We start from the raw sequence: 23,567 nt of genomic DNA, 5'->3' as shown, positions 1-23,567 counted from the left end.
GCTGGACCCTGAGGTAGGGAACCACTGGGGTAAACCACCTGACTGTGGCCTCCCCTGGAGCAGCTACAACAGTAACATGAGCTGTATTAACAATCTAATAAAGATGATCAGGGGATTCTGCTTGGAATAGGATTGTAAACCCTGGAGTGTCTTCACACTGTGGTGCTGATAGCACAGTGACAGTGTGCGGCCCGGGTCTTTACAGTTAAACTGTTGATGAGTCAGTGTTTGTGTCAGAGAAAGTGGAGGGGGGGGGGGGGGGGGGGGGGAGAGATCACTCTTATCCATGTCGCAACAGCAGTGAGAAGAAGGAGGAGCGTCAACCGGAATAGCATGTGCTCAACTTCTACTTCCTACATGTACAAACACACACACACATGTACAAACACACACACACACACACACCGTTCACAGCTGCTCTAACTTTCCTTTTTATCGCCTCTCTGCGCCTTTGACGCACATTTCGACCCATTCAAAGCCGCGGCGCTTTTCTGTCTCTCTAAACTTGCGTCCAGCTGTCAACAGCTGTCAACAGCTGTCAACAGCTGTGTGTGTCTGTGTGTGTGTCCGTCACTCTCTTCTCTGCTCTGCTTTGGTTTCTGTGCCTAATAGAACTCCAACACTCTGATAAACACATCTGTTTATCAGTTGGACCGGACTCATTCATTCCCCGGACCGCCTCCTCAGCTGGAAGACTCCCGGACCATCTGGAACCGGCTCGGTGCTGATTTACCACCGTGATGAAGCCCTGGCGGGGCCGTTAATCATCAGAGCCCGCTGCTCCCGGTGCCGCGGTGCTAACCGAGGAGAGAGTGTGTGAGTCAGCAGCAGGACTCCGTCACCCTCAGACACACTCACAGTAAACACTTAAGGACCCGGGACTCCGTCACCGTCCAGTCTAGTCCTGGATCCGTCCCGCCCCTTCCCAGCTCTGCTCCGCCCGTGCGCCGAGACGCTCGGCGGTGGAATCCCGATCGGTCGATCCCGACCGGGCAGACACCGAGGAGACCGCCCCAACCTGCAGACAATGTAAGTCCACCTCCTGCTGTGTTCCAATGGCTAATGTGATGTTTTCTCTGCGGAGTCTGGTGTTGTTGTAGTAATAACGTTGATTTAACGGCAAGTGAAGGCAGTTCTGTGGTGTGTTTCTCTGAAAGTGGCTCTGAGTACCAGCGCCACCCTGACTGCTGCACAACTACAACATGTTATTCAGGGATGAACCCGTGTTTGTTGTCCACTCGTATTGATACTCCTGCGTGCGGATTGTCCTTCAAAAATCTCTCAATTTACTTTAATGTCGGTTATATTCCTCGGTTCATACAAGCTGGGAGAAAAGCTACACATTTCTCTTCTTCAGTCCGTTGTAGTTTACATTTCGGCGCACATCAACCAAGTCAACACAATTACAATTTTCTGTAGTTGTGTTATTTCAATAATCTCAAATACTCAGGCGGTAGCGCACAGCGAATGACAGTGGTGAAGGTTGATTTCATGTAAACTGTTACTTGCTCAATAATTTATGCTCCGAATTTTTGTAAATTTGTAAACTGTAATTTATAACAAGTTTTGTTCAAAAATGTGTGAAGGATGAGTTCACATTGAAAATGACACTTTTGAAGTCTGAGTCTGGAGTTAGATTTTCTCCATGAAAAAGAAGACGTGTGTTAGCAGAGTCACCACTCTGATAATCAGATTACCCTCAATCAGATCAGTTTGGGGGCTTTTGCAGTGAACAGCAGAAACCCAGCTGAGCACTGCAGTTCACCTGCCTCTTCATCATCATCTTCATCATCACCATCATCAGACATCTGCAGTTAATGAGTGAGCACAAGAAAAAACACACCTGTCTGTGTTGTGGGTGCAGTTTTTAAAAGTCACCACATGTCCCTGTCACTCTGGAATCTGTCACAACAAATAATTTCATTGTACAGTGACATCTGTGCAAAATGCCACAGTGTGGGGAGCCGCCTCCTGTCTGAAGCTGTCAAATTCAGAGACAATGTCTGTCATCGTCATCTTTAAATGTCCAACCTAAATTAAAACAGGTAACTGTTAAATGTATCATCATCATCATCATCATCATCATCATCACTGTTGACCACAGAGTCAGATATGGATCCAGCCTCCTGGTATGGATCAGTCAGGCCTGTCCTGCAGCTCAGTGCCGTCACTCTCTGTCCACGGTGGAACCTGAGGGAAGGTCCAGTTAGAATGAGTTATGGGATATAAACTTCCTGCAAGGTGGAAGATGGAAACAGGAGGAAAAAAAATCTCCTGAAAACACTGTTGACAGTTTTTCAGGTCAGTCTGAAAACAACAGTCAGGTGCCCACATGAACTCCAACTGAGCATAAAGAGATCCCTTCTTCAGAAGCTCATCTAAAGTCAGTACAAAGCTGCAGCATCTGAGGTGGACACATCAGCTGGATCTCTGACAATGAAACTGGATTTTCTTTGGACAGAGACAGATGCATGGATTTTCAACTGAAAAAGTTGCAACTTCAGTTTTTATATGACAAAATAAAACTAGAAAACAGAAATCAAACAACTGTAGAGCTGGGCCAGGTGATTAAAACCAGTAGAAACACTGAAACAAGCAGTTTCACTTTAAAAAATCTGTGATTCACGACACTCTTCACTGGGCTCAGGATTTCCTCCGATTGTTTCTCTGATAACTTCAGATCCAGACGTCAACGACTAAAATCCTTCATCTGCTTCAAACATAGAGCTGAAAACCACCAAGGTGGAGAAAGTGTTTTGTCTTAAAAATGTGACTTCAAACTGAATAGAAGTCAATTTGAACATCTGTCAGACAAACACAACACTGACACGTGAGCAGTCAAAGTGTGGTCCACAGACCACCAGGGGTCGGTTGCGGAGCACTGAGTGAATTTGTTAAAATCTCATCTTTTAAATGTGGTGTTTCTCAAACTGTCTCAGTGTGACCACAGAGCCTGGTAGTGTTAAATCAACTTGTGTAAATTCAAACACTGTTGTTTGAACTGGTTGTTTTACAGTGCTGTTGTGACTGTTTTATGACTCTGTCTCCTCACGTAGCGACGACAGTCTAAAGTTTCCGTTTTATGATTTGCATTATAAATGCTCAGTGTGACATTTGAGAGGAAGTGTGGATGAAGCTAACTGTTAGCCTGCTCTGGTTAATGTAACCAGTTATCAGCAGCCAGCTGATCAAACATGGACAGCATAAAATCATTGACCAGTGACTTCACACCAGGTCAGTTAAAAGAAAATCACATGAAACCTTCAACACAACGGACTCAACAGGACAGTGTTATGAGCAGTGAGACCCGGGTTTGATTCCTGGTCAGCTGGACTCTTTGCTGCTTTGCTTTTCTGTTCCTGTGTTTCCTGTCTGTCTTCACTGTCCTGTCCAAGACAATTTTCCATGCAGGCTCAGCACAGTTCCAGTGAAGTAGCAGCCCTGTTGGTTTTGGGGATGTTTGGGAGTTCGGTGGTCTGTGAGTTTTATTTTAGTGGCTAAGTGGTCATTGACAGGATATGATGTCATCGACAGGGGACCAATGAAGTGGAGGGCTACCATGATTAAAATGACAGATTTGTCTGTTTGATAATTGATGGAAACATTTGTGATGATGTAAGAACACAACTCAACAACATGTTGTACACATTTGAACTTTCCTGATTCAGTGTTCACACCTGAGTAAGCAGCATTATTTTCATTATCACTTCAACTTCCTCTGAATGTCTTATTTAAACTGTTAATTGTTTTAAAAAGTTTAAAAAAGATTGTGATAAAATTCCAACACAGTGGACAGAGGTTCTGTCTCCAGGTGTATTTCTGACTCACTGACCCAGAGGGTTTCAGTCTGTTAGATAACCAACCATTTGGCATAAAATAACTTTTCATCATAAAAGCTGTAGATTAGTTTTCATGAATGACCTCGTCAGTGACTCTGTCTGTCAGGAGCTACCTGCCCAGGCCACAGTATCAGCTCAGTTATCTGCCCGTCCTGTTTATTCTTCAGTACAAACACATCAGGGCTCAAACATCTGCTGCAGTGACGACACACTCATGTACTGAGTGTGTGTGTTCTCAGATAAACAGCTGCTGAGGCTGTGTGTGTTTGTCTGAATTCTGAAAGTTGAATTTCTAAACTAAATTTACTGGGAAAAAAACGTCTGACGTCACACCTATCACACCATGGTTACCGTAGCAACATGTCCACAGGTAGAGTTGCACAATGCTGTGTATTCGACTGACTTAATGGGACACAAATAAGACAGAAATGCTAATGAAGAATATTACCACAGCTTACTCTCCTGTTGTTGTGCAGAGCAGCCGTCGTGGATTCTGAGGTGGAGGTCGGTGAAGTTCTTCGGACAGAAATCAGACGTCAGATTTCCAACTGGGAACCAGGAAATTCTGACTTCCCAGTTCAAATGAAGCCTATAAGCCTGTGGCAAACCATATTGCACTCTTAAATAAACACACACACACACACACACACACACACTCACACTAACACACACACACACACACACACACATACGCACATGCTTCATGCCAAATGAAGCTCAATAAAACCAAAGATGGAAAATCCCTTAACCACAGTGAAAACACACTGAGACAACAAATGATGATGTAGGACAGAGGCTGTTATCATCTTTTACTGTTTCAAAACAAAATCACTATTATGCTGTTTTCTGTGTGTGTGTGTGTGTGTGTGTGTGTGTGTGTGTGTGTGTGTGTGCGTGAGTGATGGATGTGTTGTTGAGCATCTCTGGTTCTGTATGTCCCTCCTGGGATCCTCTTGCTCTGCCTGATTGTCCACCATGACACACTGTCTCTCCATCTGTCTGTTTCATCCTCTCTTCATCCCTCTCTTCTCCTCCTCCTCCCTCTCTTGCTAACAGCTGTATTTGAAAAGAAGGACTGTGGAGATAGTGTGAAGACACCTCTCTGTCTCTGATGTGTCTCTCACCTGATTAAACACCTGAGACACAGACTGACATCATGTCCTGAAGAACCATCAGCTGGAGTCAAACACAGTCCATATGATCTTTATTATAGATCAGTGTTGACTCATGTACAATTAATTCAGATTTTTTCCATCTGAGCAGAGGTGACACTGTCAACTGTCTGATGTGTCTACAGTAGAAAACATGACACTAACTGTAGCTGCTGCATGTTGCTAGTCCTTGTGTCAAACCTTCAGTTTCATTTAGTGACACCTGACGCCATGTTTGCCTCAGTCTCCTCTCTCCTCATCACATCTGTCACCTGTCAGACATGTAAACTGCCTGCTGTTAAAAATCCTACAACGCATGATTTGTAGCTTGAATAGGGTTTTTTGGAGGAATGTATAGTCGTAGCAGTCATAGTCATGGCCTGAGGGTCATTTTGTCCTGCACCTGAACAGTCAACTTCACCAGCAATAACATAACAAACAGGAATGAGTTGTCGACCTCTTGTATCACCTCACCTGTGTATGAGGCTACCTGGACCGCTGCTGCTGCAGTGTGTGTGTCCACTCTCACTGCTGACAGCCCTGTCTGTCGACACCGAGTCTGTTTTTGATCATAGTTGTCAATAATACTAATAATCCAGTGTTGGTCAGAACAGTGAAGAGTTCAAAAAGCAGTCATGTGATTTTTGTTTGCCCTTGTTCAGAGTGAGAGAGAGAGAGAGAGAGAGAGAGCGAGAGAGTGAGAGAGAAACTGCTGCCCTTCACCTAATGTTCTGTTAACTCAGTCACATAATATAATTATAATAATTGTTATTATTATTATTGAACATTTTTCATATTCATTTTTCATATTAATTGGTCAGTAGCACATTTTTGTATATTGTATTAGGACCATTTTCCTCCCAGATGAACATAGTGGTCAAATGTATAACTCCTCAACAACAAGGGTTAGTCTGCAGCCCTCTGATGGTTTGTGATGGTGTCCTGGGTTGGAGTCAGATTACCAGTCTCTGGAGATTATTTAAACTGCTTAAAACGATCTGAAACTCTTATATTCACGTACCTTGTTGTCCTCACCGTCCTCTGAGCTCACGCCTGCTGGCCTCTGGTAATTTGGTGGGCTGATGCCTGCTTTGTGTTGCAAATATGCAGTGATCCTGATGTAAGAGTCTTCCCAGTGGGAAATAAAATGAGTTTAAACTGTGTTGAATGGTAAAGAAGCTGAGGAGTGTGATAGCTGATTGTTGACCTTTGAACCTGAGCAGTGGTAGAGAGTGTTTACATGGTTCACGTTGACCCTTCAGCCACAGCCACTGACAGAGAGAAGAGAAGTCCAGGTGACCTACACAGCAGCAGGCTGGACATCACCATGGAAACTGTTTGGTTTATAAATTATAATACATGTGTTTATAAACATTATAATTCAATGTGAAATGTAATTGTGGAGGCGTGATGTGTGATATTACCTGTGAAACTGGATTAGAAGTGAGATGTTTTTATGAATGTGTTTGCAGGATAAGCTCAGGTAACAGCTGTGTGAACACACTGATGTGTGTCTGTGTCACATATTGATCCATGAAATTGACCGAGCTGTTTTATAGCAAACACACACACACACGTAAAACAAGATGATGATCATTTCTGTCACATGTGAGTTGGTTCTTACATGTGGAGATAAACGAGGTGAGCTCATTAGATGGAGAGATGAACAGAGGAAAAGAGAGGTGAAGGTCATTATCATCCATCCATCTCATCTCCCATAACCACCCGATTAATCCCACCTCCTCTGACTTAACTCAGCTGCAGATTTATGGATGAGCGAGAGACCCTGACACCTAAGGAGGAGCGAGGAGGGAGGGGCTGACTGTCCACACTGTTCTCTGGAAACAGTTGAGACACTTCCCTTCCTCACTGAACGCAACATTTACACCAGATTACAGAAGTAGTTTTTTTCCTCCATCCTGCCTGAATGTGCTGCTCGCAGGTCACATCTACATCTAAACAGTGACTATCAAAGATTTTACTCAGGGCAGAGTCATTTATCCAAAAACACTCAACAAACACAAACAGAGGTCAGGAGAATCTGTCATCTGTCTGTAGCCGTGTCTCATTTCAGGAAGGTTCATTGTGCCGTACAGTGAATCTTGGGATAGGTTGGGCCACAATCCTTCGTTTCTGCATTTCTCAACCTGACTTGACGGAGCCTTTGAAACAGGACATGCCTAGTCATGCCTCTGTGGTGCAATGGGTCTTTAGATGCAGCCTCTGAAGGATGTGGCCCCTGAATTAGGACACAGCTTATGTCAAAGTGTCACAGCTCAAGAGGAAGCCATGGGGCCACTGCTTTGCTTTGCTTTGCTTTGCTTTGCTTTGCTTTGCTTTGCTTTGCTTTGCTTTGTTTTGGTTTGGTTTGGTTTGGTTTGGTTTGGTTTTCTGTGATGTGTTCAGTTTGTAAATTAGTCTTGGCAATGAATACTTCAGTTTAAGATTCAAATTTCAGGATTTAATTTACTTTATTGAAGAAATTAAAGCTCCATCCAGTCTAAAGGTGGATGTCCATGTGTTTGTGATTATACAGCAGGTCTAGGTTCTACATTAATACTGTGAAAGTATCGAAGCCTCAGTCCACAGAGAAATGCACACAGCCTGTATTCAGAAACTGAGCCTTAAAAAAATATATAACTTCTGATGGAGATCAACACTTCAAATGAAACATAGAAGAAGAGTTAAATATGGGACCTTTAACACACCATTGATGTTATTTAATACGATTCATATGTGCACAGATACAGTCACTCAGTGGTGTGAAGAATACCTGTGCTTCTGCACGTTTATTTATACGACACTTTCTCTCACTTTTCTTTGAAAGGCTCTTTTCTCTGTCTTCTCCCTGAACCGTCTGAGAGGCTCTGTCCACTCTCTTTTATGGAGCTCCAGGGTTGTTAACAGCAGTTTGTTTTTTGTATGAATATATTGAAATTCATTTTATTCAAATGTTTTTCAATCTGAGTTATCATCATGAATATTGCATCAACAGCTTTGAAATAAAACAGCAGAGTTAATAGTGTACTCTCCATCTGTCTGCAGGGTGGTCATCATCTTCAGCCTCTTCTTCTTCTTCATCGTGGCAGCAGGGATCATGCCCACTATCAGTCATTCCAGTTACCAGACAGGTAAGTGAAAGCTGTGGCAGCAGAGGACACAAATCAATGACTGCAGTCCAGGTTAACAGCTAAGTAGCACACTGTGGGAGTTCCACCTGAATAACAAAAGCATCTAAATCATGTCCACACTGATTCAGATTACTGAAAATATATGTATGTATTAATGTAGAAATTTGCATGTAAATTAATAGAAAACAGTAGAAAACCAGCACAGATCCATCAGTGTTAGGGTCTGTTTTGTAGGTAAAGTGAATTCAAAATGATGAATATGATGCGACCGCTCTGTTTTCATACAGTCTCCCCTCGTTCATGTTGGTGCAACTCTGCAAAACTGGGGTTAATTAAAGCTGAAGCTCCCGCCCCGAGGGATGGTGAATGGATGGTTCCAGAGAGAGGAGGGTCATTTGTAAGACTGTCTGAGTGTGGAGGCGAGGAGGGGGGAGGGTGTAGAGGTGAGGTGGGGGTGGACAGTGGGGAGTCGGCGCGATGGATGGATGAAAAGTGAGGAGAGGAGAGGATGCTGTTGGGGTGAGATGGATGGAGCTGATGGGATGTGGACAAATGAAATGAGAGGAAATTTGAAAGAATCCTTTGGGGAAACTGGTTATGACATCAACAAACTGCAGTGCTACATACTGTACATATAAATATGTGTAATGTCCCATCACTACTCAGCTGATTGATTATCAATAAGTGATAGAAACATGTAATCATCCTTGGACAATCACACTCAGAAAACATTTATCAAATCATAAAAAGAAGCAGGAGGACCATCGCCACCATGTGACAACCTGTTTTCAGCCATTTAGAGTCAAAACTGGACCAAATATAACGAGGCTGTCCTGTAACAAATGAGCCCACCAGTCGTCTGTCAGCAGGTTATTATGACCCGTAGTTAGGTTTTGTGGTCGTAGTAAGCGGTGTTCAATTCCCATGTGAAAGTAGCAGTTTATGTTGTTTCTATTATCCATGACCATTCATTGTTATTATTGTAACCATGACAACAAATATCGTCTAATGTTGAGGAAGTACTTATTTTAACCCAAATCACCATCTTTTCCTAAACCTAACTGTAAATGACTAATTATAGTAACCATGGTGATGAACGGTCCGGTACGCTGCTGTTTGTACACCCCACCTGTTTATTACTCTAACCTTGACAACGAAGGTCTGATACACCTGGTGCTGTAGGGGCGCTATTTCAGGAGACACTCCTATGAGTCCAGGACTAATTTTAGCCAGGGATGTTACCATCAGACCAGTGTTTAATGGGTTTACATTGAGATGATGTCATCCACATATAACAGCCCAGAGGTCGTCTGTGCCGCAGCTTATTACAGCCCATATTTACGTGTCACTGTTAGGCGACCTCTCGGGAGGGTGGATGGGTCACAAAACACAGGACAGGAGACCGCCGTCCATTTCCTGTGGATTTTTGTTTATGTGTGACGTCTGTGTGTTTATTATTGTAACTGTGACAATGAGGGCCCTCTAAACCATTATTTCTTTCCTAAATCTGACCAAGTAGTTTTTCTGTTGAAACCTAACTGAACCACATCTGTTCCATAAGCTTAACCGTGTGTTGTAACCATGACGATGAAGGTCCTGTACACCTGCTGCCATGGGGAACTATGTCAGGAGATGCTCGAATCAGAGGGTAGAGACAAACAACCTAAATGGTGGTTTCACTCCTTCAATTCGTATTGAACTTAAGAATATAACAGAACATAACACAGGGTCTCTGAGGGCACAGCAAAGCAACATGGCAAATCCTACAATGTCCATTACTCATAATAAGTAGGTTACTCTGTTATTAGGATAAGGTTTTCAGTAAAAATCATTCATCCCATACAAAGTGTATTCTGATGATAGAAACTGTCTTACTGAACAGACACAGGCACTTCCATTTGATTTTCACTGTCTAGTATTTTCATTGCAATATCCAACACAGAGTGAAGCTAAAACCTGGGATAGAAAACAGGACCTACAGCAGCACAGTGCAGATGGATGGATAATGTGTGTGTGTTGCGAGGTAGAGGAGTGGGATGGTAGTGTGGGGGGTGGATAGAGGGGTGAGGCTGGAGATAATACTGTAAATGGATGGATGGATAGTGAGGGAGGAGGAGAAGGAGGTGGATGGATGTTGGAGAGGGTTTTAATAGAAAGACTAATACTCTGGCCGGGAAAACCTGACAGGTCAATTACCAACACACACACATTCACACACACACATACACACACACACACACACAGTCACACTCTGTGCAAGTGTAGAGAGCCTCCATTAATCCAACGTTCAGTGGTCAGGATCCTGGGAACCAGTGGCGCTGAAACAGTCCTACACTTCAGTTTCTCAAACTGAGGCTCTGGACTCAGAAAAGGCCACGGCTCCTCAGAGTTCAGTTCAGTTTCTGCTGCTGCTACAAGGAACCAATGAATTTCACTTTCTATTTTACATTAACATGATCAGCTGCTTGTCTGTTTATAGACATCAGTGAAAACAAATTGACCTTTGTACTGGTTCTCTTCATCGTCAATCATTTCGCCTAGAAAAAGTTGATATTAATAAAATAATAAATAAAAAACAATGGATTCCAGGAGTTGATGTGGTAGACAGCAGTCTATAACAGGTGCTGTAGGTGCTTGAAGAGGTTTTAAAAGGTACCTCTGGGCTTCAGGGATCTTCGTGCAGAGGTTGAATGGGTTTTAGCGATCCCCAGAATCCAGAGAATCTTGAGATGGTTCTTGTAGGTCTTCAGGTAGTTTCAATGGTCCTAAGTGGTCTTGTGGGGGTTCTAAAGGACTATTGTGTTTCAGGGGTCTTTGAAGGGGTTCAAGTGATCCTTAACTTTTTGATGTGTAAGAGATTCAAAGTGTCTCGGTCTAGTGTTCTGAGAAGGTGGCCTAGGGCTTATCAAAAGGGGTTTTAGGAGATCATGAGGTGGTTCTCATAGTGTTTGAAGCAATTCAGGTGGTTTCAGTTTCAAGTAGATCCTACAGAGGTGCTGTATCTTTCAGGTTTCAGGAGCTCTTGAGGTGGTTCCGGTAGTATGAGAAGTAGTTTTATTTGCGTTCATTAAATTGTCTTTTGAAGGTATTAAAATCCCTTTTGTGTTTTTGGGGATCTTTGAGAGGAGGCTGAAGGGGTTCCAGTGATCCCTGAGGTTTTCTTTGGATTTTCAAGAGGTTAGAAGCATCCAATTACAACATTTTTCAACATTTACAACATAATGGATTTTCATGGGTTCTTGTAGTTCTTGTAAGTGGTGCCAGTGGTACTTTTGGGGTCTAAAGGACTTCAGGGGTCGTTGAGGATGAGGTTGATGGGGTGCTTATGGCTCCTGAAGGTCTTGGTATCTTTCAGCAGTTTCAGGTGGATCTTTAAGACATTTAAATGTCTAGTTCCTGTGTTGCTTGAAGAAGGTTGAAGACTTCTCAAAGGGCTGTTGAAGTAGACCTTGCTTGAAGTAATAATGATCCTTTAGGTTTTGTCGTCTCGTTTTTTGAGTTTTTTAAAGATACTCAGTGTTTCCCACAGACCAGGTAGCAATTTGTGGTGCTCCACTGACACCGTTGGGGGAATCGAGTGTCACAGTGTCGTGGCGGTCGGTGGAGTCAGTCATTGTATGCAGAGTGTCTGCAGCGGGCGGCGTACAACACTTTCTGAAGCTGCCATATGAAAAAAACTGTATCTATTGTTCTTCAGAGTCACCTGCTGAGACTATTATAAAGCTACAGCATTTGGAATTATTCAGCTCAATCTTACTTCTTTAAAAGTAAGTTCTTTAAGAGAAGACAACTAAAAACATTTTTACCAGAGCCCTGCCTGGTTTCATTTCTCACCCCAACTAGTTTCAATCTTTAGATTCTGTGACAGGAATGATTTGCACAAAACAACTTCAGCTGGAGATTTTTATTTCAAATAATTAACTTAAGACATACCTCAACCAATAACCTGTTCTAACTTTTTGGGTAAAATAAAATAATGTAACAATAAAATATTAACACAAATAAAATAAAGAAACTACCTAAGGTACAAAGCCTGATTCAGATTCTTTTCATGTTCTTATACTGTAGCCTAGTTGGTGCAAAGCTTGCATGCCCTATCAGAACACCTAATTTTTCTTGGCTTCCTGAAAAAAACTCAAGTGCTCTCTCATAAGGGACCTCCTTGGGTTCGGGCCCATTTATGGAAAGTCTTAAGCAGGCTGCCAGGTGTTCCCCTTGAAGCCTGTTCCTGAGATCTGTTTTTATCTGGAGATAAAATGAAATATAACTTATTATTAATATAACACTCCAATGTCCATCACTTTAAAATATATACTAAGGAATATTAAATTTCTATGTGCTTACCCTATTTATCGCTGAGAAATCCCGCTCGCAATCCACATGAGACTGCGGCGGGTTTTCCTGTGATCGGTGCGTGCAGAGGAGTGTGCCAATCAGACCAGTGTGTGTGCATGCACCAGTGATGCGCTGTTTGATTTTCCCGCGCACCGCTGGCATATGCGCGCTTGTCTGTGTGTGTGTGCGGTTGGGCACCGCCACAGGATGGAGAATGGTCTGTGTATGGGAAACACTGGGTACTTATTGGTTTAAGGGGTGCTGCGGTAGAGGCTAATCACTACTGGACACTAAATCATCAGTCTGGTGAGATGGTGATTTCTGGTGTAATTTATGTGCATTAAAGACTTTATAGTGTTGAAACAATGGAGGAGGCCTGTCTGTGAAGAACACATTAGTCATCACTATTATTATCACGTACTTCACAGTCATCCTCTTCATCCTGCATTTAATTAACTCATCCATTATAAATGAGGATCTAAAGACCCGGAATCTGTGATGATTGATTGATTGATTGATTGATTGATTGATTGTGTGAAGACTTGAGTCAGTGCTGAAATCATTAGTCAATTGGCAGAAAATTACTAGCTATGCTAATTTTGATGATTAACGACTGATTCATTCCAATGTAGAGATTCGCAGTTTTTCTTTTTAAAATGGTCAAACAGTTAGAAATTCAGAAAACTATTCACCCTGGACAATTGGCCATAAATGCTAGTATTAGTAGTATTAGTAGTACTAGTAGTAGTAGGAATGAATCTGGAATCAAACCAAGTGACCAGTGGTTAAATCTTATTACTGTTATGCTGATGATCCTATGTTGTACCTCAAAAAGTTCCAAAATTATCAATTTTACACAACATGCAGTCAAAAGCCTCTGTTCTCTTTCCTCATCTGCATAATCCATACTCACAAATCCTAGTGTTCCCAAGTACTTGGCCCTGACTTTATTATTTGCACTTGTATTTCATTCCCTCTACACTACTGCAACATCCTGGGCTATTTACAAAAGTCCAAAATGTTGCTATCAAGCTTTTGACCTTGTCTAATTTAAATCAGGTTTTTGTAGATATGTCAGGGTTAGACTGCTGAATGTTTCTGCTTGCTCAGTGAGAGTAGGAGTTACAGGCAGTTTCAAGGTACTTCAGGTCTGTAGATTTATGATGGCACAGCCTGATACCAGCTGCAGGGCCTGGTGACAGGTCAAAACATCATTTAACATGAGCTTGTCAAATTCAGAATCTAGGTCTAGATTCTTGTGGTCCCTAGTAGGTCTCTGCAGGGTCAGATTCCTGCCTATGATAAAGATCTGCTGCAGCCTTATATCAGCAGTAGGTCTCTGAGGTCTGGTCAGGGTTTGTTGGTGGTCTCTTCCTCCAGACACTTAAGGAGATTGAGAAGTAAATGTCTCCCTTTAGACATCAGATGTGTATCAGTTAGTGAAGGACCCACATGTTTATTTAATGTTGTCTTACTTAAGATTTATCCATTAGTTTATTCATTACTCTCATATTCTGTCTGTATTTTCTGTCTGTTTGCTTTTGTCTTTTATTGTGAAGAACCATGTGACATCAGATCCTGAATACTGCTAAATGCATAGATAGATGTTATTTTTACTGCGCTTTAAAAATAGTTTAAACTTGGAGGTCTGATGTTAAACTGTTCAGATTAACGCTGTGTGATTAATGCACAGCAAACACCATCATGACAAATGACAAACCAGATATTTGTTTCCGTTTCAGAGCTTTCCCATCCTGACAAAAATACATCACTGAGTGCTGGGCTATTTTCAGCAGGTAGGTCAAGGGGGTGGGAAAACTGTCTTCTGTCCACAAACATCAGCAGTCTGTTTACATCTGTCTCACTCTGCATGTCTGTTGTGTTGTTTTCTGTCCAATCTCTCTCATTTTGTTCAGCAGTGTTATTCTATAGTTAACAAATAAAAGCAGCAGAAACAGTGTGATCTGTGATGAAGCCTGTCCTCTCTCTGACTGACGGCGTTCGATGAGCAGCTCAGATGAGCCTCAGTGTTTTAATGGAGCCGCTTCCCTCTCTGCTTTAATCCTTAAATGAGATGGAAGTGTAACAGCGTCGTTCGTTTAACGGGGCCAGTTAACGACAACATCCACTGAGCACTGTTTGATTCTCACATAAAAACTCTAAATCAGAGCCAGACGTCCCTCTGCTACTCCTTCAGTTCACTCTAAATAATAAATTAAGAAGTAATTAAAGGAACATTCAACCACCATGAAGCGCCACTGAAAAACAACATTTTTGACAATGGAAATGGTAAATAAACATCACTTTCATAGCACTAATCTCCCTGAGAGGGGAACAAAGTGGTTGATATTGTACATCAGGTTGCATTAATGTGAACAGAGCTCCCATGGGAGACGCTTAATGGATGAACATATATCTTGCCACATGCTTTACATTTATTTAAAATTTCTAATTTTCACACTTTTAACAGATCTTTCTATTGTCATGTAAAAATGTATGATCACATTCCTGTAGTTGTGTATGTTGTTTGTACTGTAAAAAACTGAAATTATCAGTGATATCTCAGACATCAGCTTTCACACACAGAGCTAAAGCAGGCAGCCCACTGGTCCAGTGAAATACACCTGGTCAGGCCCTGAACCTTAAGCTGCCAGCATGGTTCAGCAGATCTGTAGGTCAGGCGGTCCAACAACCTCAGAGCAGTTGTTTGGGGCTGCATCTGACTGCATCTGACAGTTTTTCTAATGTTCCCAAACCAACCATCTGACCTTCAGATTGGTCAGTGGCGTGGAGAGCACACAGGATTTCGTTACATTACTGTGCACATTCATGTTACCCAGAGGATGAAGCTTTTACTTTTGAAGGAATATTGAGCTGAAAACACTTTATGAACATGACAGACTGACTGTCTGTAGGAAACAGGAAGTCCGTCCTAAATCTACCAAGACTTTAGATCATTATTCTTGACTGATGTTGAACTATTCTTTTAAGTGTCTCTCTCTCTCTCTCTCTCTGTCCCGGCTCTCCCTCTCTCTCTCTCTCTCTCTGTCCCTCTCTCTCTCTCCTTCTCTCCCTCTCTCCCTCTCTCTCTCTCTCTCTCTGTCCCGCTCTCTCTCTCTCTCTCTCCCTCTCTCTCTCTCTCTCTGTCCCGCTCTCTCTCTCTCTCTCCCTCTCTCTCTCTCTCTGTCCCGCTCTCTCTCTCTCCCGCTCTCTCTCTCTCTCTCTCTGTCCCGCTCTCTCTCTCTCCCTCTCTCTCTCTCTCTCTCCCTCTCTCTCTCTCTCTGTCCCACTCTCTCTCTCTCTCTCTGTCCCGCTCTCTCTCCCTCTCTCTCTCCCTCTCTCTCTCTCTGTCCCGCTCTCTCTCTCTCTCTCTCTGTCCTGCTCTCTCTCTCTCTCTCCCTCTCTCTCTCTCTCTGTCCCGCTCTCTCTCTCTCTCTCCCTCTCTCTCTCTCTCTCTGTCCCGCTCTCTCTCTCTCTCTCCCTCTCTCTCTCTCTGTCCCGCTCTCTCTCTCTCTCCCGCTCTCTCTCTCTCTCTCTCCCTCTCTCTCTCTCTCTCTGTCCCGCTCTCTCTCTCTCTCCCTCTCTCTCTCTCTCTCTCCCTCTCTCTCTCTCTCTCTGTCCCGCTCTCTCTCTCTCTCTCTCTCTCCCTCTCTCTCTCTCTCTCTCTCTCTCTCTGAGTGTGTTTTCTTTAATGTTCTTGTTGGTGTAGTTGTGTTAAGTGTTGTTCTGTGTTCTGTAGGGTTCTTTAGTTTTTTTTGAGGGGCTGTGTGTGTCTGTACATGATCCTGAACAACCGTCATGAGGATTTAAATGTTTGTTTCCGTGTCAGAGTCGATGACTTTGATTATGTACTTTTTGCTACCTCAGCACTGATGAAGTGTTTTGGTTGTGGAGAAGAAGGGCACGTATTAAAAGCTTGTCCAAACGGAGCCGACAGGGCTCCGCCGGGCCCCGGGGAGCAGCGCTCCGCCGCTGCGGGACCCCGCACCGTGAGGCCCGGAGCTGCGGAGGACCGGCCCGGTGCCGGTACCGAGGGTCCAAGCGGGTCTGAGCAGAGCAGAGCTGCAGACGGCGCTGCAGGCTCCAAGACCAGGGAGGTAGACAATGGAGTGAGTGGACAACAGGGGAGTGAGACAGGTGGAGTGAGTGGACAACAGGGGAGTGAGACAGGTAACTTAACTGAGGAAACTGAAGTTCAGGAAGGTGAGGTGGGTGAGAAGGATGAAGAGGAGAACAGAGGTGAAGCAGGTGGTGAACAGACAGGTGAAGCTGTGGAGATGATAGAAGAAGAGGCTGCGTGCATGTCAGTCCTACTAAAACGCCGCAGCAGAGATAGAAATGTAGATGTCAGGGCGAAGAGCAGCAGACAGACAGGTAGGACAGCGGAGCAGTTAGACAGCAGTGACAGTGAAGGCTGTGTCTCTGATGACAGTGATCTGTATCACACTCAGAAATCAGCCAGTCAGGAAGAAAGGGCTTATTCAGCCAAAGTGCTCAAAATGTTCCTCCAGGAGACCAAGAACATGAAAGGTGTGAATCTGGAACATTATTTTCCTGATAAACAAGTGTTTTACACCTCAGCCAGACGTCACGTCAGGAATAAAGCTGAATCGGACTTTAATGATCAAGAAGTGTTCAGACTGAAGAAACTGATTCTTAAAGTCAAAAAAGGAATCTGTTAATGATGAAGGGAAAGACACTGCTTTATATTTTATTTATTTTAACTGTTTTTTGTACTGTTTTAAATCTCTCACCTTTTATGGACACCTTTCAAGTGGGGAGTTTAAACATCAATGGGGCCAGAGAGGTTAAAAAAAGAGCTGTCGTGTTCGAAGCAGCAAGACTCAAAAAGATGGATGTTGTTTTTTTACAAGAGACTCACAGTGACGGTGCTAATGAAGGCGAGTGGCGTAGAGAATGGGAAGGGGAGGTGGTTTTTAGCCACGGCACTGCACTCAGTGCAGGGGTGGGCATCCTGTTCTCTAAAGGTTTTACTCCGACGTCACTGACTGTGGAGCACGTCATCCAGGGGAGGTGTCTCTTAGTCAGAGCCGGGTTTGATAATTTTACTGTTGTTTTTATCAATGTGTACGCTCCCAATAACGGTGCAGAGAGGAAGCTCTTTTTTAGGGATATTAACGACAAATTAAAAGATTGTGGCTCAACGGACTATTTGTTTTTAGGTGGGGACTTTAACTGTACTGAAGATGAGATTTTAGATCGAAACCATGCAGAGCCTCATCCAGCCTCTCAGCAGGCTCTGAAGCAGCTGGTCGCCTCCCATGGCCTGGTGGACGTATGGAGAAGGTTGCACACAAGCTGCAGACAGTACACATGGTCCCACGTTAGAGAGGACAGGATGTCTTTAGCTCATCTTGACCGTTTTTATTGTTTTAAACACCATCTTAATGTTTTTAAAACATGTAAGATTCTGCCAGTGGGTTTTACAGATCATGCTTTGGTTTCATGTCGTGTTTTTATTAGAAATATTTTACCTAAAAGTGCCTACTGGCATTTTAATTCAGTTTTAGCAGTTGACCAAAGTTTTAGAGAAGCTCTTAGTTATTTATGGACTGGTTTTAGACAGAAGAAGAGTGAGTTTACCTGCTTAAGGCAGTGGTGGGACTTTGGTAAGACTCAGATAAAAATGTTATGTCAGCAGCACACACTCAATGTCACTTGTCACATCACCAGATCTGTCAGAGATCTGGAGACTGAGATTGTGGAACTGGAACATCTGAATGAGTCCACGGGAAAACGAGGATGTATTGAAATCCTCAAGACCAAAAAGATGGCTTTAGCCGACCTGCTGGACACTAAAGTACAGGGTGCGCTGGTCCGGTCCCGAATCCAGGACATCACCGAGATGGATGCTCCTCCTAGCTTCTTCTTTGGCTTGGAGAAGAAGCAGGGCCAGAGGAAGCTGATCCACTCTCTGCTGTCAGACACAGGGCAAGAGCTGACTGAACCAGGCCAGATCAGGGGGAGAGCCGTGGAGTTCTTCACCTCACTATATGAAAGTGACTACAAGGAAAATGAAGAACTGTTTAATGACTTCTGCGCTGAGCTGCCACAGGTTTCTGAAAGGACCAACGACCAGCTGGAGCGCCCCCTGACGGTACAGGAGCTACACGCTGCCCTCCAAACCATGCAGGGCCGGAAGGCCCCGGGCACCGACGGCCTCAGCGTGGAGTTTTATAAGGCCTTCTGGGAAATCCTGTCACAGGACATCCTGGAAGTGTTCAACGAGAGCCTTGCCACCGGGTCATTGCCTCTGTCCTGCCGCAGGCACCCTGTGTCTCTCCTATGTACGGACTATAAGATCCTCTCCAAGGCCTTGGCCATCCGACTGAGAGCAGCCATGGAGGAGGTCATCCATCTGGACCAGACGTACTGTGTACCCAGCAGGTCCATGGTAGACAATGTCTACCTCATTCGGGATGTTTTGGAGGTCTCCAGTTCATTGGGGATAAATATTGGACTGATCTCATTAGATCAAGAAAAGGCTTTTGACCGCGTTGAACACCAATTCCTCTGGAAGACCATGGAGAGGTTTGGGTTCAGCGCTGGTCTCATAGCCAAGATCCAGGTGCTGTACAGTGTCATTGAGAGTGTGCTTAAGATCAATGGCAGCTTGTGTGCTCCTTTTAGAGCGCATAGAGACGTCCGGCAGGGCTGCGCTCTGTCTGGGATGCTCTATGCGCTCTTCCTGGAACCCCTCCTCAACAAAATACGCTTGAGTGTTCAAGGCCTGTTTTTACCTGGTTTTAATAGTAATGTGGTTTTATCTGCTTATGCAGACAATGTCATTGTTTTTATAAAAGATCAGTGTGATGTCGACACAGTAGTCCACATTCCTAACAGGTTCTCTGTTGTGTCGGCTGTGAGGGTGAACTGGGGGAAGAGTGAGGCCCTTGCTGTCAGTGAGTGGCGTGAGGGCCTCCCGGTTCTCCCTCAAAGCCTGACCTGGAAGAGAGATGGCCTCAAATACCTCGGTATCCATCTAGGAATTGAAAAAGTAGTGAAGAAAAATTGGCAGGGCATGGCTGAAAAAGTGGAAGGTAAGCTGTCAAAATGGAGATGGCTTCACCCTCAGATATCTTACAGAGGAAGAGTTCTGGTTTTAAACAATCTTGTAGCTTCTCTGCTGTGGCACCGGCTGGCCTGTCTGGATCCGCCGTCAGGTCTGTTGGTCCAGATCCAGGCCAAAATTGTCAATTTTTTTTGGGATCGTTTCCATTGGGTGCCACAGTCAGTTCTGTTTTTATCCAGAGAGGAGGGGGGCCAGGGCCTGGTCCACCTGGCCAGTAGAACGGCCACCTTTAGGATACAGTTTGTTCAGAGGTATCTGACAGGGCCGTCTGACTTAGTGTGGAGGGATGTGGCCAGCTGCATATTCAGGCGTGTGAACAGTCTGGGGCTGGATGCTGCTCTGTTTTTAACTGACTTTAAATGTTTTAAGTTAAGTGGGTTGCCTCCGTTTTATCAGGGTGTTTTTAAATCCTGTGCTCTTTTTAATTGGAAGAACTTTCAAGGGTCTGACTCTCTGCACTGGTTGTTGAAGGAACCTCTGATCTGCGGTGGCAGACTAGATGTCTGTAGCAACACCATGCCTGGGCTGATGGGGGCGCTGTGCCGCTCTAAGACCGTCATCTTAAAACAGCTGGTGGATGCGGCGGAGGAGGAGCTGAACCCGACCCCACGGACACCTTCCCCGATCTCCATCTTAGCCCTGGGTCCGAGGAGCTCGGTGGCCCTCTCTTAAAAGTTTGGAACCAGAAGAAGCTGAGCCTCCACAGAGCAGACAAACAGACAATATACAGGAACATTGTAAAGGCAACCAACACAAAGGGCCTGTTCAACAGGGCAGCCACCGTATGGACGGACAGACTGGGGGGACAGAGTCCACAGTGGAGGACTCTCTACAAGCCTCCACTAAAAAAACGGACTGGAGACCTTCAGTGGAGGATTTTACATGGTGCTATTGCCACTAACGCTTTTTTTATCTGTTTTTAACAGTAGTGTTGTGAATGAGTGTCTGTTCTGCAGTCTGTCTGAGACCATTTTTCATGTTTTTACTGAGTGCAGGAGACTCACTGAGCTGTTCAGTGTTTTAACTGGGATTTTTAGCCTTTTTAATGTTGTGTTCTCTGCCCCTGTTTTTATTGGTGGAGTCACATACAGTAAAACCAGAAAAGCAAAGTGCCAACTTTTTAATTTTTTAATAGGAGAAGCCAAATTGGCGGTCTACCTGACGCACAGAGACAAACTGCAGGACATGTGATGTTGTGGCCTTGTGGAGGCAGAGCGTTAAAGCCAGACTGAGGCTGGAGTTCTGCTTCCACAAGGCCACAGAGAATATGGACGTTTTCAAGGAGCAGTGGGGATGTGACCAAGTTCTGTGCAGGGTTTCTGATCGGGGAGAGCTCACATTCACCAGTCATCTTAATTAGAGTATTTATGTCTGACCGGTTTTTGATGTGATTGATGATGTGTTAGAAATAAAGTATTTTCTAAAAGTCAAAAAGTCTCAGGCACATGTGCTCTCTCTCTCTCTCTCTCTCTCTCTCTCTCTCTCTCTCTCTCTCTCTCTCAGAGCCTATGTGTTATGACTGGGGGGAGTCCAGTGAGGGGGCAGTCTCAGTCCTGGAGGGCCAGGCTGGTTGGCTCACCTGTCCTCTTTTCTCTCATCCTTCCGTCTACAACTACACATCCACCCAGAGCGCCGGACACAACCTCTTCTGGTACCGCCTCCCCGAGGGTCATGACCTGGAGCAGCCAATCATGTACAGGTACAGCTGCAGGAGGTTCCAACTTTGAGTCTTTTTTTTTTTTTTTCCAACCAATCAGTAGTAAAGTAGTTAAGTAGCAAAGTTCCTCACCCGCTGAATCACAGGCCTGTGAGGGCTATGGTAGGTGGGAGGATGGAGCTGTCAATCATAGTTGATTTATTAATATCAGAGCTGATCCGTTTTCAATACTAGTATCAGAAATGCCTCCGATACTGACTAAAATACAGGATCAGGTAGTGGCGAGCATGAGAGTCCATTCACCTGATTTACATGTGATACCATGTAATTTGTCATTTATGACATTTTGCTAACGGCTAACGTTGCACTATTTACCAGAAACCAGTTCTTCTTCGCCATTCTAAAACAGTAACCTGCACAGGAAGCTGTGATGTGACGCCACTGGCAACTACTGTTTTAGAGCAGTGAAGAAAAATTGACACTGGAAAGTCCTACTACCAAAAAGGCAACATGTGCATTAACAAGGCTGTGATTTTGTAATTTTTTATACTGTTATTGTACTATCCAAATATTTAAATGTCTTATTTTACTAAATTGTGGCTGCACTTTTTTAGAGGAATTGTTATTTATTCCTAGATTTATTTTCTATGACTGACAATCAAATTAGATAATAAAAGAATGATTCTATGGCATTAATGTTTCTGTTCATGTTTAACCAGGGCTGTACATGGCCCTGGTTAAACATGAACAGAAACATTAACAATAGCAATCACATCACATCCACATACAGGGTTAGTGCTATATAGCTGTTCATTTTTTTTATTTTATCAGAATCAGCATCGGGAAGAAAAACTGTATCAGAGCATCTCTAATTAATACAGTTCAAAGTGCTTTACAAGCTGATAACAAGACAAATGTAAAGAGTAAATCAATCTGAGACACGAGAAATAAAATTATGGAAATGTAATAAAACCAATAAACGTTGATTTAAAGGAATAGTTAAAAAGAAAAAAGATAAATAAAATAAAGGATAATAACAAAATAAATGGAGTAAAACATATCAAAAAATGACTGGTGAAATGACTGATTAAACAAAATGAATTATGGCTGTGAAACAAAGTCAGACTAAGGTTTAAAGATCAATAAACTGCTCTCAGAATAATTACAATTTAAAAGTAGAATCTGTCATTTTACACCAGCGTCACAGCTCAGGTTCTAATTCTGCACAAAGTTTTTTGTCTAATGTTCCAGGATGTGGGTGTAGTTCTTTAGTCTGCAGTGAAATTCCTATATAAACTACAGCACAGGTGCATTGTGGGACTGAAAGTTTCACTGTATTTTATTTTTTTTAATTAAAGTTCAAGCCGAGGAGAGGTTTAATGATTGACAGCTGAACCCTGGTTCAGTGTTTGAGAGGTGTGTGTGTGTGTGTGTGTGTGTGTGTGTGTGTGTGTGTGTGTGTGTGTGTGTGTGTGTGTGTGTGTGTGAGTGAGTCATTCAGACGAAATGAGACACTTTGAGAGTAACTGAAGGATGAAGTGCACTCTAACGATTTCCCTTCCAGAGACAATGTATGGTGTTTTGGAGGCGAGCAGCTCGATTAGCGTCACTGAGGACATTAGATTTTGTTCTAATGTCGTTATAATTGAATCGTGTCTGATTTACATTCGTTCAGGCTCTAATGAATGATGATGACTCTCCTCTGCAGCTCGCGGCTCAGTAAGGACAGAGAGAGGTTGTGGCTGCAGCCGGCCGTGGCCGAAGACACCGGACAGTACATCTGTATGCTACGGTGAGAAACTGTAGTTCCTCCAATGACCGCATTCTTACTTATTTGCTGGAGCTTCATCTCCTCTGAATTAACAGATTAGCAACGTTTGATTCAGATTTAATATTACCTAGATTAAATGTCTTCTTCAGTAAGTCAGATAAAATGTACAGATTCTCAGTGAGGTTTGGTTCAAGTGTGATAACTAAGGGGTTACATGTCGTGTATAAAGGGTGTTTCTAAGATCATTAGGCATAAAATTAGGGAAAAAAACATCTATCTGATTTTTTGATAGAAAACTCCAAAGAGGCTGAGTGACCTGTTGTTACTAGAGCTCCAGAGAGAAGCCTGAGAGAGGAGATGTAAAACTACACTGAGATGGTTTTTGGTTCTTAAAACCACAAATATATCTTCTGATGGAGATCAACACTTCAGATAAATAACTGGAGAAGAGTAAGATATGGAGCTTTAAATTCAGAAGTTTGATAAAATGAGTCTTCAGAAGTAATTTAAAGAAAATCCTGATGTTAGAGGTTGTCAGGTGAGTCTAACATCAGCAGCATGAGGTCAGACCTTCAGATCCTTCAGCTAAA

The 23,567-nt window shown here is 43.5% G+C and overlaps 1 protein-coding gene across 2 annotated transcripts in view; it reads left to right on the top strand.

Annotated features, from left to right (window-relative positions):
• Positions 1-394: 394 nt before the first annotated feature.
• Positions 395-23,567, top strand: part of il1rap (interleukin 1 receptor accessory protein) — a 36,593-nt gene continuing 13,420 nt past the window's right edge. The window contains exons 1-5 of one of the 2 annotated variants that reach the window (XM_071496191.1): positions 395-1,029; positions 8,036-8,121; positions 14,199-14,252; positions 21,053-21,248; positions 22,915-22,998. In XM_071496191.1, coding sequence (XP_071352292.1) covers positions 1,028-1,029; positions 8,036-8,121; positions 14,199-14,252; positions 21,053-21,248; positions 22,915-22,998 — 422 coding nt within the window. In that variant the 5' untranslated portion in view covers positions 395-1,027. The remainder of the gene's footprint in view (positions 1,030-8,035; positions 8,122-14,198; positions 14,253-21,052; positions 21,249-22,914; positions 22,999-23,567) is intronic. The other variant, XM_071496192.1, reaches the window with a different exon arrangement.

The sequence above is a fragment of the Trachinotus anak genome, unplaced genomic scaffold (genome assembly GCF_046630095.1).
Source record: "Trachinotus anak isolate AG129_WGS33_773 ecotype Australia unplaced genomic scaffold, CSIRO_AGI_Tana_v1 ptg000014l, whole genome shotgun sequence".
Classification (NCBI taxonomy): Eukaryota; Metazoa; Chordata; class Actinopteri; order Carangiformes; family Carangidae; genus Trachinotus; species Trachinotus anak.
The sequence above is the reverse complement of the archived record's forward strand: the minus strand, read 5'-3'. Positions and strand labels throughout refer to the sequence as shown.